General features: G+C 39.3%; 1 protein-coding gene across 1 annotated transcript; it reads right to left on the bottom strand.

The window, feature by feature from the left end:
* Positions 1–3,973: 3,973 nt before the first annotated feature.
* Positions 3,974–8,823, bottom strand: LOC148836809 (COP9 signalosome complex subunit 7b-like). The gene is made up of 6 exons (XM_088913864.1): positions 8,662–8,823; positions 7,922–7,997; positions 7,741–7,829; positions 6,777–6,982; positions 6,214–6,319; positions 3,974–5,973 (listed from the first exon to the last, which is right to left on the bottom strand). The coding sequence occupies exons 1-6, from the start codon at positions 8,821–8,823 to the stop codon at positions 5,821–5,823; spliced, it is 792 nt and encodes a 263-aa protein (XP_088769990.1). The 3' UTR covers positions 3,974–5,820.
* Between the last annotated feature and the right edge of the window lie 6,506 nt (positions 8,824–15,329).

Genomic DNA, 15,329 nt, shown 5'->3' with positions numbered 1-15,329 from the left:
CCCCAGGGCCTTTTTGTTTCAGGGTTTCTGTAGTAGCAGTCTCCCAGCTCCCTAGTCTCTCAGCTTTCTCCCAGACTTGCTTGAGGGGCATCTGTCTACAAGTTTACTTCAAGAACAATGGACAGGGAGGTGCGTGTAGCTGCCTGGGGTATATATAGAGTCCAGTGGGGTACAGCAGAAGGGGGGCTGTTTGGTTAGTAGGGGGTGTTTCCATCGCCAATGCACAAACAGCTGAATTCATTAAGACGGTGACAGCAAACCATCTAAAACTTGCCAAGGCTAGAAATTAAAAAGGGGCTTGGTTCTGTGGAAAAGGAGGGGGGGAAGTTGTTGTTTGAATTCATTAGCACTGGAAAGAAAGTTAGGGAAGAGATGGCTGTGGTCTGTAGTGCTTGGAAAGAGAATGAGAGAAAGGGGGGACGTCTGCTATTCTGCTTGTCTCTCAAAGGAGGCATTGTCTCCCGGTCCCTGTGAGCCTCCCCACTTCAAAGCTGTCCCTTAACGATCACAGACAAGCCGCCCCAATTGATCATTTTCATACTTTTCTCTCTCACAATACAATATTGCCAGGTCAGATTACTGTAGTATTTCTCAACACAGCTCTATTTTGTTTCACAAAAACAATAATACATTCAGGTAATACTAACAACAACTCTTCCTAGCTCTTATGTTGCACTTTTCATCCTTCTGGATCCCAAGGAGCTTCACTAGTCTAAGGGGATCCACTTCAATCTTCACTGAAGTGAAGGAGCCATCTGGACGACACACGTTAGCCACTCGGCACCAGCAGCCATGCTACAAGGCAGGTCAGGAGGAGAAGTGAGAAACTGCTCCACCAATTGAATAAATGTAGGTAAAGCAAGATTCTACAAGTGGAAATTGGTCAGGACACTTGGGTTAACACTTTTACTTTTAAAAGAAGTGCCAGGAGATGTATACAGTTTAACATCATAGTAACATTTAAATGAAGGGAACTTCATACGATACTAGATTTTTTTATCAAAATAATCTCTACCTATTTGAGACCACCTGTTTAATTGATGAGAGTAAAATTGTTCCATGCCTTTAGAAATTGGTGATTTAGAGGCTGCCTAGAAAACCTGCTGGACTAGGGCTCTCCAAAACCCTTAGAGAAATTAGAGGTGAATTTGAGAAATTCTACCCCAGAACCAACCTGGCCCAGACTTGCTTAGCTTCTGATATTTGATGTGACTATATCAGAAGGTGGTAATGCTCCTGTCAGGTAAGGATTTCCTGTCTTGGATATTTCCTTTAAAAGTATGTTACACCCATTCATACTCAATAGTTTTTAGTCCAATATAGAGTCATGGTACCTAGAACCTAGTTCTGAAGATAATGGGTTCAAGATAGGATACAGTCTGAATGGGATGTTATTTCCATAAACATAGGTTTCTCAAATTCACTTTACTGCACTCAGCTAAAGCATAGACCACTTCATAATCTGTCCATTCATTATAAGACAGTTATTTATTTCTGGTAAAGGTGGCAGGATCCTAAAGCCTATACTAGAAGGATAGGGATGCAGAATTACTTTCAAACCACAAGTTTCCTGCACCATGGAGTCGACAATGCAAAATCCCACCTGTACCATGTATGGCCTGGCTAACTTAGTGATGGGATGATGGATACCTGGTTCTGCCTCTTCTAGGCACCCGTGCTGATCTTGTGGTAACCTGTGTGAGAAGCCAGTGTCATTTGGAACAGTATCGGTCATCCTGCTGACATCTGAACTGTCAACTATATCCAGAGTCAAAAAAGTCATTCATATTACAAAAACCCATCCTATCAAGGCACAGAAGGCTTCACTCTTCTTTTTGATTCTTAGCAGGCAATTACATTCTAAATATATACATCAGTATGCATCAGCTTGATATTCAATTATTAAGGGATTGTCCTACCTTTGAGGTCAAGTTACATACGGTACCAGTCGCACATTTTGTATAAAACGCACTGTAAAGTGCATGCAAAATACACTGTAAATTGGAGTCAACGTTAAAAAAATTGCCTATATGCATATTGTGCTGTTAACACCAGTACAAAATTGATAACGAGCAAAATATTGCAACTAGAAACATAAAATCCCCTGAGTGCTGACTGGCTCATGATGACAGCATAATCTGCAATGCCAACATACGTGTGGGAGTGTGTGTAACCAGCTCATCGCCAATCTTTCTGTACATCAAGAAGAACACACGCTTCCTAATGGTCGGCTGATGCTTTTGTAGAGAAGATCCTGCCTCCCCACCCCGGTTCGGGACTGTGTAAGAAAACACTGAACTGTTTCCAGCCCCTTCTGTGCACCCACACTGCACAATGGAGTTCAGAACTGTTAGCTAACCCAGGCAGAGCGAGATGGCATGAAAACGCGGGCGGCGTCTTTCATCCCTCCGCCTTTGATGTGCTTTGATTAAACTGTCCTCCATTGTTCCCCAATGTTGTGGGCACTGAAGGCCTGTTCCAGGGCCAAGCTGTTGTGCTCTGTCCCCAAAGGGATCACTGTAGGAGAGTATGTAATGAATATGCTAACAAAAATGAGCAAAAGGTGAATAATGCTAAGTAAAGTAGGAGATAAGTCACCAGTCTTCTTACTGAGAAGGTTGAATTTTGTCACGCTGTTGTCTTGCTATGTTTTTTAGGGGAAGGAAATCAGAAAAATACATAAAGAGGCTCAGATGGCTACATCCCTTTACATATCAGGCGTGTACTTCTCCAGAAGTCTGTTAAAACTGTCCTCATCACACGTCTGTTTTTTTTTCCTATTCAAACTCTTCCTGAGAGAAGTTTCAAGTCAGTGACTCTGTAATGACTGCTTACAGGTTACTGGTCCCTGAGCATAAAAGTTTTTGATGGATTTGAAAACAAATGTTATTACCTTTTAAAGTTACTGGTGCCTCGGGTCAATTTCTATTCACATTTTTCCCTGAGATTAAAAGGATTACCATAATGTAAAATCCCCATAACTACGAGAAACTAAATTACACATAAAAACCATCATCATTCCAGAGCAGTTCACTTGGTGAAACTCTCCTCTCTTATTACAGAAAGAGCCCTTTATTCATTAGAATGTACTCCAGGAGGAGCTGACAAGTCTTGATTGACTAGCACTGGGTCACACACAGTCAGCAGAGATCCTAGCTCAGCTGCAAAGTACTGTAGGAACCCCTGGGGCCAAACACCCAAGAGCCATGTGTTGTTCACTGTATTTTAAAAACATTTCAATCCAAAAATTGGTGTACAGCTTAATGACAATCACTGTTAGGGACAGGTGGCTTACTCTTTTGTTCTGCTGTGATTTAATTAAAAACACTCTTTGCTCAAGAGATACAAAAATATGACTTTGGGTGATTTCTATTTACAAATACAAAAAACTGCTTTCATGCACAGCTTCTGTCACAGTATTTCCGAAAAACTAAATATAGGCTTCCGATATAGGGTAAAAAGACTGTTAAGTGATAACTTACAATTCAATTACAACTCCCCAAAATTACATGTAATTCTGTTCAAGAACTTAAAGAAAAGCAAGGGCTGGTAAAATAATGTAATAATTGTCTTCTTAATAGGAGACTGATTCATTCACTAATAATAATTTGCCAGCTGTCCCATTTCATTTGAAGAAGAAATTTTAGAAAGACCAGATTTCGCAAACCCAAACAGAAATTTAGCAAGGACACTTGGGTTAACTCACCTACTCTTAGACCATGGGATCACAACCAAAGTTTAACACATCATCCAAAGGATAACACCTTCTGCAGCACACTGTTCTCAGTAGAGATTATGATGCATAGGGAATAGTGCCACCTACTGGTCTACCAACATTTCTTTACAATACCAATCTGGTTTTCCCTGGAGGTCTCCCATCCCATTACTCACCAAGACTCGCATAGCATCTGAGATTTGTTTTATTTACATGCAACATTCTGTAAACTTCAATTAAAGATGAGCCTTTAACTGCTTGCCCTTGCAATTCACATATATTCATAAACTGTTTCTAATTAAACATTTTTCTTTCTAAGTGTCCTAAATTTCCCTTCAATTACTCCACATTTTATACATATTTCCCAAGGGAAAAGCATTATTATTATTTTGCCAAACTCAACTCAGCTGTGTAAAAGTAATGGGTTTTGTAACGTTTTGTTTTTTTTTAAACAGCCGTCGGCTCAGTGTGAGGGGTCTCTCGTTCCCCCTCCCCTCATTTAAGGGGTCCACAAAATCCCGGGGCCTGCAGGCTTGAACTTGAGCTAATTGTGCAGATCGTTATTTTATTCCCGTGATTAACCCTCGGCAGGGGGGCGCTGCGTCTGGGCCTTGGCGATTGTCCGTACAGGCAGTCTCCCTGTACTGTCCCTGAAGGGGTCCTGAAAAGTAAAATAACTCTCATATCTTCACAGTGTGGGGGATGACGCACATTTCAAGCCAGCTGCAGCTGTCGCACAGAGAGGCCAGGGTTTTGTACGACTCAGGCGTATCAGAGTCTTACATAAAAAAACAACACAACGGACGCACACATTTACGAAAACCTCAACACCCATGATGAAGAGCAGCCAGGTACTGTCAACAGTTATGGAACCCTTTCCCATTGTGATCTGGCGAATGAAACCAAAAGTAGGTCACTGGGGTACGTAGACAAAAAATCATGTTAAAAGACCAGACGTTGTTAGTTTATAACATTGGCTCTTTCCTCAGGGACCACTGCCTGAGTAAAGCTGAAAAGCAGTCATTTAATTTTAAAAGAACTTAGTGGTCACATATGGATTTTAGACGTACAGTACATACCAAATATTGTGCTAAATAAAATTAGTTTGCATTTTACGGCATTGAGTGCCAACACAAAATAGGTTGTAGCACATAAGAGCAAGTTGTAAAAAGAATAAGCAACACTTCATTTTAAAGATGTGAATAAAGCAGACATTGGAAACCACTGACCAAAGGGCTTCTTCAAGACAGAGCTGCATGCCAAGCAACTACAAAGTTTGTATTAAATAAAAAGCAAAGGTTTGACAGATATAGTGGCACATTACAATTACACATCATTAACCACTTTAAACTGTATCTCTGAAAACAGGTACTGTAATACAGGTTTTCATTTTGGTCAATTTTAGAAAACTGCAAGGTGTAAATACCTTTTGTAGGGAAGAAAAAAAAAAGTATTGCAGTTGTCAAACTAAATTAGGTAGTCTATTTCTTTCTCTTTATTTAAAGTTGTATTTCATGAAATAAAAATAAATCAAATAATTCTCCATTGATTAAAGGTTAATTTAAGACACCAAGACTTCCACATATAAACAAAACAATCCAGTATGAAAATGAAATCATATGCAGTACAATATTTATACTGCTGATCTTTGAAACTCCTCAGACTAACTCAGGGTTTCTCCCTGAGGGGAATAGTGACAAAATGTTCTTAATTCAAATCCATATGAGTTTAGCTTCCTACAATAACAAACACAACACAACAACAACATTCCTGTATTTTTTATACTTCCTTCAATTTCCTCCCTTTATGCCCACACCTTTTTGTTCCACTAAAAACTACTGACCATCCTACTGAAACCAGCAAATTTAGAATACAATGTGCCTCATTTACTCTTGTAACTCCTAGTCCGTTGTAGCACACTGAAGAAAAATATGGGGACGGAACAAATTAAATTTGAAAGGAGGGGGAAAAACAAAATCGCTCTAACTGCTACAATTTTTATTTTATTTTTTCGCAAAAACACTCAGGGTTTTCCACAGTGGTGCAGCAAGATTCCCATCAGTAAGGCTTACGGACAGGCGAGGAGCACAGGTTGATCCGCGACCTTAGTGTTGGACTGGTCCTTTCGTCTTGGACATCATCTTCGGCAGCGGCCTTTGCTCGCTGGGCTGGGAGCCTTCCCAATCCAGCGAGGAGGAGTCCATTTCTTGTGAGGAGGGCAAGGCTGTGGCCTTCAATGTTTTCTTGATGTTACTCACCTAAAATATATGTTTTATAAAACAAGCTGCAATATGACAGCAAACCTAAACCTTAGGCTTTAGGGTTTCAAAACTTTTCTCATCAACATACTTATTCTAGAAAAAAGCACCATTGTTCGAGTATATCCTTATGAGCCTGAACCAAAAACCAAGGAGCAGACAGGTAAAATTATTTACTCTCCAGAAGATACATTTCATGTTTCTTTTATTAGCATTCATAGTCCCTAATGATGAACCTACTTCTGTTTCAGATCGCTGTTGAGCTCTGAGATGATTCTTTCGACACAGATTCACCCGGTTGATCTGTAGTTCGATCGCTGATGTGACCGATTCACAGCTACTGCACCTGCAAAAACGCAGGAAGCCAGCAATGAAACTTGGACAATGTAATCCCCAAGAAATTAAATGCACATAAGGCACACCAGCTGGGAAGAAACATTGTTTTCAAAGTCAATGGTGTAAAAAACTACCATTTTGTTGATTAGTTTTAAAGAAGAATATATACATTTTCAAAGATGAACTTAAGTAATTAACACTGGTAAAAAACCAAGGCATTAAATTATACTTCTAATGAATTGAAATTGAGTCTCCAAGATCCAGCTGAAGTGCATGTTCATAGGCTGCACAAGTGCACATCATTCACATGTATTATTACTGTATGGGTGCATACCGTATAAATATTTAGAATGGATCTGCTACATCTCACATTTCTGAAGGAACAAGTAAAAAAAGGACTAAAAATTATGGGTCTGGCTGTGACAGGAGAGCACAGAAAAGGGTGAAGGGGAAAAATCAATACATACCACTGCTGGAGTGTGTCTGCGATGCTACTGATGTTCTTGGTTTGGATATCCCGGCTGACACAGAGATCCACTTCAAGGAGCTGCCTACGTTGGTCCAACTTTCCCCTGATGACATCAGTGTAGACAGCTTCAATGATCAAGTCCTCTAACTCGCGCAGATTCTTTATTTCCAAGTCCTTCAGCAGCACTGAGTAAGGAATGCTCTGCTAAAGATCACACATAAAAATCAAAAAGTAACACTGCAGGTCAAATTGTATTTTTGTTGTAAATTACAAAACTAGTGTTGAAAACATTGCTGCGCTGAACTCCATCACACTCTTAACAGTAAAAATATGTACAGTATACCCCAATGTTTCAATGACAAAACCTAAATACTAAAAAGATTAAATAAGCAAGCCCATCAAGTAATATAAAAAAGCATATCGATGGCATGCAGGCATTGATGAGTGCCACATATTGGCTCCTTGTGTTTTTCCTTAATGATTCACACTAAGCGCGACATACAATAGGTTAAATCCCCTCACTACCTGTGCCCAATCCACTCTCTCAATAATGAGGTGATTTAGTGGCTTATGCAACAGTCTTGCAACAAAGCCATACCTTGTCATAGTCAAGTATCAATTACCAACTAACCAAATAGATACAATACCATTTAACCAATATAAAAAATATGTAAACTTTATGTTTCTAAACATATACATGCATAAAAGAAGGATACATTTCTTTTAATGTTCAGTATAATGAATCCAGGGCTGTAACATTTCTTTTCCCCACACCAGAACACAGTCTCCTAACTTACCTTTAAGAGGCCAACTGTCAAGATGCTGTTTTAGTTATTTAGCCCAAACACATTGAGATTTTAAAGTTGAATTGAGTGCCTTAGGGACAATTGCAACAAACATCTCTACCAATAAAAAAAACAAAAAGCCATACTACAGTGCCACCTACTGACAACTAAATTTACCTGCATTCGTGCTGCCAAGTTCACAATGGTCAGGTGCTTCAATTTGTTCTGCTGGGTGTGAGTTAAGGTAGGCAGTGTTTCTTTGTTTGCTGAAATGACACAAGAGATACTGATGAAAATGCACTACATGCTTTCTTTTCTGTACATCTACTGAAAGTGTGAACTACAGGTTGTATCTTACCTATGTAATCAAGGTAAGTACCATAAGCAAACACGTTTAAGAGTTGAAAATATCCTTTGTTGGGACCTTCTGAAAGCTGTAGAAACATAAGAAACATTTTAAACCTGAAGCTTTTTTACATCATAGCAGTGGAATCTCAATTTACAAGATGAGATCTTATAATTATTAGCAAATGCAAATATATTTATTCTGAACTGCATTAATGCACTGTTGACATACAGTAAATTGTACCTTCCCTTACTTTTTGCTTAAACCTTGTAGTGCATGACAACATCTCAAGAGAAATGCACTACCATATTGAACTTTAAACACTTTTAACATAGTGTGAAAGGTGGGGAATTTATTTTGATTCACAATTGTAATACAACCATCATCAGAAAACATGTTTTTCCTAGTGAGGATATTCTCTCATCTAAAGAGGTTACTATTGAGTTTGGAATGTGGTTGCACTTAATGTCCTAGGATATTAGCAGTACCCTCCTCTGTAAAGGTTCAATACTTCTTCATTAATCACCTACTGTAGATCTCAATTCTGATCATGATCTAGTTGTTTTACTCTGGGTTCTTCTCAGTATGTGTCCCTTTCCTATATTGTTTGCTGTGACTTTGTGACCGTCCTATCCATATTCAATGCTTATCACCTCTTTATTCTAAAATGGCCCGTCTAATCTACAGTAGCTAAAACAAGGACATGTATTTATTATTTCACAAAGTCCTATGAAACACTTTCCCAGACTCACCTCCTGAACACAGGGCAAATCCAGAAGCTCTCCAAAGACATACACTCCAGGTGCTTCTAGCACCTGATTAATGAGAGCAATCAACGCTGATCCTTTAGTGTTTTGTGCTAGTAAAATAAACTGCTCCAAAGAACTGCTGGGCCATTTCAGTTCCCCTGCCATAATGGGAAAAATCTACAGACAGTGGGAAAATGACAAGAGTTACCAAAAACATGTGATGGACAGTCAATAATTCATCTTGAGCTCCATTTCGAGCTTTATCTTATTTCACCCGTACCTAATATTACCAGAGCAAGTCACATCCACTTTGAAATTAAAGTAAGTGCCACGTTTGTTTATGCCACTTAGTGATTACAACATTGGAGACCAGAACTTCCCAAGATGCCCCCCAGGTTGTATGCAGATAGATCTGACAGCGTCTTGATGGTAAACTGGGTGAGACACTTCTAATGGATGATTGTGAATGCATGTGAAAATGAATGGAAAATAATGTACCTACTTAAAACAAGGTACAGTACAGCAATATTAAAGCAGGGTGTTAAATACAGATATCAGGTCACAGATTAATCACAAAGGCATAGGTTGTATTGTGATGGAAAGACAAGAGCTCAACACCTCATCCTATAGTTTGCTACAGCAAGTACTGGACAATGTGTGGAAGGCTGGGAAGTTAGGATAGTAAATGGATGGTGGAGCACTGGAGAGGCCTTTTTCAAAAATCCTAAAAATTGATGTATGAAAGACTGGTCTTTTCCCCCTCAAACTAAAATATTATTTCAGAATTTGAGTGTCCTTGTACTATATTGTAAAATCCAAGACCCTGACTAAGAAAAACGCGAAAATGCCTCGTCTCAAGTCCAAAGCAGGGTTAATCACATATTGTTTGATTGTGGGACATACGTTTTGAAGATATCAAAGGAAGAACATCAAAGCACAACACCAGAGCGCAGAATTAGTTTGATTCCATTCAAAACGGGAGGCAGTAGTTAAATACGAGTTAATGAGGTATGCTCACAGTTACCGTGCAACAGCGCAAGACTCATCTCCCTTCACTCAGGTAACTCAGGATCATAGTATAATAAATCCATCCATCAACATGACATTTATATCGTGTAACAACATAACCTATGGTGTCTGTATATATACGGAAATTATATGTTAACTATAAATTATTGATTGAACGCAGCTTCAACATAACGGAATCGACCTAATATTTCACTGGTCACTGCAACGGTTTGGAGGTTCACCTATTCGTTTAAAGGGCGCATAAATCTACAAGCTACCTGAAGTCCTCCTCGTGTTGTGTTGTGCTTCGTGTTTTTTAACAATTTTTTTGTTTTGTTTTGCTTAGCGTTTTACCGGTTGTCAAGCGGCTATGACGATCTTTCTAGAATCTCCTCCTATACCTTTTCTTCCAGAGCAGGCAGGCAGGCACACCACCGCTCAGCGCTTCCAGCTTGCGTGTACTCCGTGGACGCATGCGCAAAAGCGGCTGCACGTCTTTGCGGGCCTTCTGGAGATTTGCAGTACAACAACCTGTTTTTGTTTTTATTTTCTGCAAGCTTATTTTTTTGGGTTAAATATTTGTAGGTTCTGTATTACTCCTTTCTGATTGTTTATTCTAGTTATTTAAAAAGGAAATTAATACTAAATACTATTATGTGTGCCTGAATACCTCAAATAATTAACATATGGTAATTTAAAATTTAATATTCAGTGCCTGCTGACAATAGGTACATAAATTGATATCTCAAGTACACAACAAAATATCTGATTATAAAGTGCTTAGATATTAACTAAATTTTATGTGTTCTATATGTTCATTGATGGTTTATATTTTACAAACATAACAAATATGTTCAAGATATTTTAGCATTAAATGTACATAAAATATATTACATTATGCTTTGCTTGCCACAGTAGTGCATATATTGAAAAAGTTTATATATTTATGGAAATATAAATCTGAGGAAATTTTCAATATAATTCACTTCTGCTGCAAATAAATAAAAATGACATGCTGTATAAGTTAAAACCATGTCTAAATCCAGATTTAGTCAATCTTTTTAGTCAATAACATCAGCAAGTGACAAGTGGTCCCTAACAGCAGTTCAAACAGGACCACCTGGTTCAGTCAAACTTCTGTCCTGAAATTCTTTGAATCATTAAAAAAACGGTAATCCAGAGAAAACACAAGAGCTGTAATCAATGGTTAGTGCTCCACAAGCAACACAGACCATCATGATCGAATACTAGGCAATTAAAATCCCTCCTGTTGAGTATAAACTGACAACACTGTGCACAGTGAACTGTGTTTCAAATTGCAATACAAATATTGAAGTAAGCAGTTCAACTCCTGCTTTCTACAGCAACACAGAATCTGCACCAAAGTGAAAGTGCTGTTCATCAGTAAAAACACAGTCTGCACCCACTGCTGATGTCTTCTGTGTAGATTTGGAATTCCTGTCATTTTGATTTGTGTGTAAAAAATTCCATCTCCATCTTCCTTTACTGTGTACTTGAGTGGTCTGACACCATGGCACAGCTACTGTATGATAAATAAGAAATGGAAGGAGAAACCAGTGCTACCTTTTACTATAGTTTATAGAAGAGCTTGAACTAGTGACCATAACAATAAAAGGAGCTACATTTTATTTTCCTTTCTTTTTCAGAATGCCCCTGTTTATTAATAGTGTGTGCACAGTGATAGTTATTTAGTTACCTGCTTGGGTTTACTTAAGGTAAATAGAGTATCCAAGGAAGCTTTTCCATCAGTGAGGGCACAGGGGAGAGGAGACACTTAAGTCAGAGAGAACAAGGTGTTGTCTTTTGCTCATTTAAGGACTTTTTTATGCCACTTTCAGGTATCAAGACAAAATGGAGCGACTGTAACTGGATAAGAGAACTTCTGAATTGAAAAGAAACAAAGGTGAATTGTTTTTTTACTTATTTCCTTAGCAAACCTCTCTTTTTTTATATCCCAGCCAAAGCATTTTGAAATTGCACAGGGAGATTTGCATTAATGAGTGTCGGTGTTATAATATTATCCAAAACAATGTTCTAAAATACAGTGATATCCCAAAACCATGCTGGATGTAAAACAAACCTTTCTTCTTTGTTTATTTCCTCCCTTGAGAAAAATAAAAGGCAAATACATTGGAAAAGATCGTTTAATCGGTTATTAAAATAATTTTCTGACTGGATGTGAGCTGCACACTGTAAATAAAAAGTTTATTTGTAAGGCGAATGACAAATTTAGCTTTTAAAAATTAAGCATTCCTTTTTTCTTTTACAGACATTGTGAAGCTTTCAATTCACAACATAGTCTTCAAACTTGTTTACTTTTGGGAAATCTATGCACTGGACTTAATGCAAACAAGCTACTCTTTGATTAAAGGAGAAAAGATTTGTCTCACTGTCCTACCAGTTTTTAGACATGTAGCTTTGCCATTGCTCAGACATTTAAAAGTGTAATATTGTATTATGGCAATCTCTCCCTTTGCAGTAACCAGCAAAGCTTGCTTGAATTTCTGTGGGTGATCTATTAACAGTTTGAAGATTAATGTGTGTTATATGCCCAGGAACAGCGTATTATATGCTAGAAAACCACATTTTGCTGAACAATAACTCCAGGAAGGCTGGCTTAATGATTAACCTGAAGCAATACTGATTCCACTGCCAAACCCAGGCCAACAACAGTTATAAAAAGGCTCTGGTTTTTAGTGATTATTTCTGCTAATAATACAGTACTTCATTAGATTTGTTGGCACAGCCAATTATTTTCAGATGTTTTAGAGTTGGATAGCAAAACTGTTAAACAATAAACGTGCTACATCATTGTAAGATGCTTGCTCAACGATATTGTTTAAGAACACAAGTACACATAAAAATAAAATGAGGACCATCTGCACATGTTGCCCACTTGGTAGTTAATAACTAATAGATCAAAGAATCTATATCACAACTGGTAACCACCTGAAGCTAAGCAGGTGTGAGCCTGGCCAGTACGAGAATGGGAGACCTCCTGGGAAGGCTAATGTTGCTGCTGGAAGAAGTGTTAGTGTGACCAGTAGGGAGACCCTCCAGTGTATGGATCGTGATGTGCCAGTACAGTCATAGGGACATTATACTGTAAAATGAGGTGCCATCCTTCAGACAAGACGTACTGTAAAACCAAGGTCCTGACTCCCAGGTTGTTTCTCAAAAAGAGTAGGGGTATTAACCCCCGTGTCCTGGCCACATTTCCCCTTGGCCTTTACCAATCATGGCCTCCTAATAATCCTCTTCTATGAATTGGCTTCATTACACTGTTCCCCTCCCCACTGATAGCTGATGTGTGAACGTTCTGGCGCACTGTGGCTGACGTCGTATCATCCAGGTGGTGCTGCACATTGGTGGTGAAGGAGGGGAGTCCCCATCATCTGTAAAGCACTTTGAGTGGAGTGTCCAGAAAGGCACTGCTTAAGTTAATGGATTATTAATATTGATTAGTGCAGCTGGACAAAATGTCTATTTTACTCTATTGACTGTATGTTTATATTGTCTTCCATCTACTGTTAGTGTTTGAGAGTTACAAGCTTCTGTCTGTCTAGGTCAAATTCTTGGAAGTATTCAATACAGATGAACTTTCTCAGGTGTATAACAGTAGGTTTAAGTGCCTCATATAATTTTCTTATTGCTAATTGTGCTATGGCTCATAAAAGTAAAATCGTACTGTATGTGTAGGGATAAAAGTAAAACTATATAAGCTAAGCTTGGCAGTTTCAGCAATTAACATTTTTAATTTGAAATGATTTCTCATTTACTGTAGCGCAGATAAAGTTCTTCACAATATTTACACATGAAAATCAATCAGAGCTGTTACCAGACATTTTTTGTTACATCATGAACTATTTCCCTCCCAACTCTGTAAAACACTTGCACTCTATTCTACTGCATGTACTGTATTGAAATTGAGATATTGACATTCAGGTATTATGAAATAATTCCTCATTTTATTTGCCATGATGATCTGTTATGCTCATAAAGAACTGTTCTTAAAAGACCTTTCGAAGCTGTTGATTAAATTGAGAGAGTGGGAGGAGTCACAGTGGTATCAGCACGAGGAAAATGAGAAGTATTCTGCATTTCCCGTGCACACCTCTTCATACACAACTTTCAGAGCCCAGCCCAGTAGATGTTAAGCTGTAGTTCTTGAAGTGTGAGTGAAATATCCTGCTAAGGCTATATACTTCTCCTGTGTCTGTGGACCAGGTTCAGCCAGTGATATTATCTGGGCCTTTAATGTTTACGCTAACGGTAACCATTACTGCCTCATGTGTGACAGAGTGTGTTTGTCCAGCTACTGTTGTATACAGTATATTGCCTCTTGTTTACTCTGTGCCAACCGAGAGATGACTTGACAAACAATATAGCAAGGCAATATAGGCCTTGCATCTCAATTACTAACCCAGCAAATAACGGGGGGGGGGGGGGGGGGGGGGGGGGGGGGGGGACATGCAATAACAAATCCTGACAGGATCCTTGACAGTAAGCTACCATAAAGAAATAAAGCAATAAGAATGCAATAACAAAAGAAATGATATGCTGGTTGTAATCAGATGCCTGGTTGAAATATATTTACTCTGTGTGGCCACTGATTTATTCGGACCTGTCTGTCCTATTTCATTGGGTTGCTCCTTGAATAACGAATGGAAATCAGATTAATTACGTGCTGTGACAGACTTAATCTGTGTGTGCCTACTGTGATTAAAAGCTATAAAAGCAGAAATGTAATGTTTGTGGGATATAAACTTCAATATCTCACATTATTTATAATGTGATATTGGGTGACAGCGCAGGTTGTAACTTGTGTTACTAGGTAACCATTTGTTACCAGGTGAAATTGCACGTTTTAACTTCGGACTTCTCTCTGACCGCGCAGGTGCCCATGGAGAGGCCTCGCTCAAAAAGCATTCCATTCCACAGCATTCCTTCAGGTCAGGAGGGCAGCCCAGCCCCAGCGGCGAGGCCTAAATCTGCCAAGGGACGGCAGCGGACCAGACTGCAGACGTCCAGCCCAGTGCAGTGGTTCCCAAACTTGCTGCCCCGCAATAACCTGGCAGAGAACCCCATTACCCTGGGAGGGCGAGCCCCCAGAAGCACCGACGGGCAGAACTACCAGGCTAGACAGCTTCCCCCGGCCATTGACGTCCCAGCTCTGGAAGACTGGCAGTGCCGGCAGCGCAGAAACAGCTCCCTGGAGAAAGAGCAACCCTGGGAACGTCCCCACAATCCACAAACCCCCTCACCTCCGATTCAGAGCCCGTCCGTGCTCATGACCCATATCCCATCCTCCCTCAATAAGTACAGTGTGCTGCCTTCCATTGGGCACAGAGACACAGAGACGCCTCCAGCTGGACATCCTGAGTCTTAAAGTGATATTCATGAAGAAGAATAACAACTGAAAATGAACCACTTGGGTCATTGTGTTGATACTATTGTCAGAGGGTTATTCATTTGGGAACTTCACCCAGGTGTTTCCTGCGTACGCCTTATCAGGATCAGGATCACAACATGATTTGGAAAACTGTGTCATGCAATTAAGAGACTTGTCAGGACATTAGAACATAAAAATCTTAAACTAGAAGAGACTACTGATTCATATTAAATGCCTCTAATGATGTTCT

The sequence above is a fragment of the Atractosteus spatula genome, chromosome 4, assembly GCF_055471065.1.
Source record: "Atractosteus spatula isolate fAtrSpa1 chromosome 4, fAtrSpa1.hap1, whole genome shotgun sequence".
NCBI classification, from domain to species: domain Eukaryota; kingdom Metazoa; phylum Chordata; class Actinopteri; order Semionotiformes; family Lepisosteidae; genus Atractosteus; species Atractosteus spatula.
Note: the sequence above shows the minus strand (reverse complement) of the source record. Positions and strands in the feature narration are given on the sequence as shown.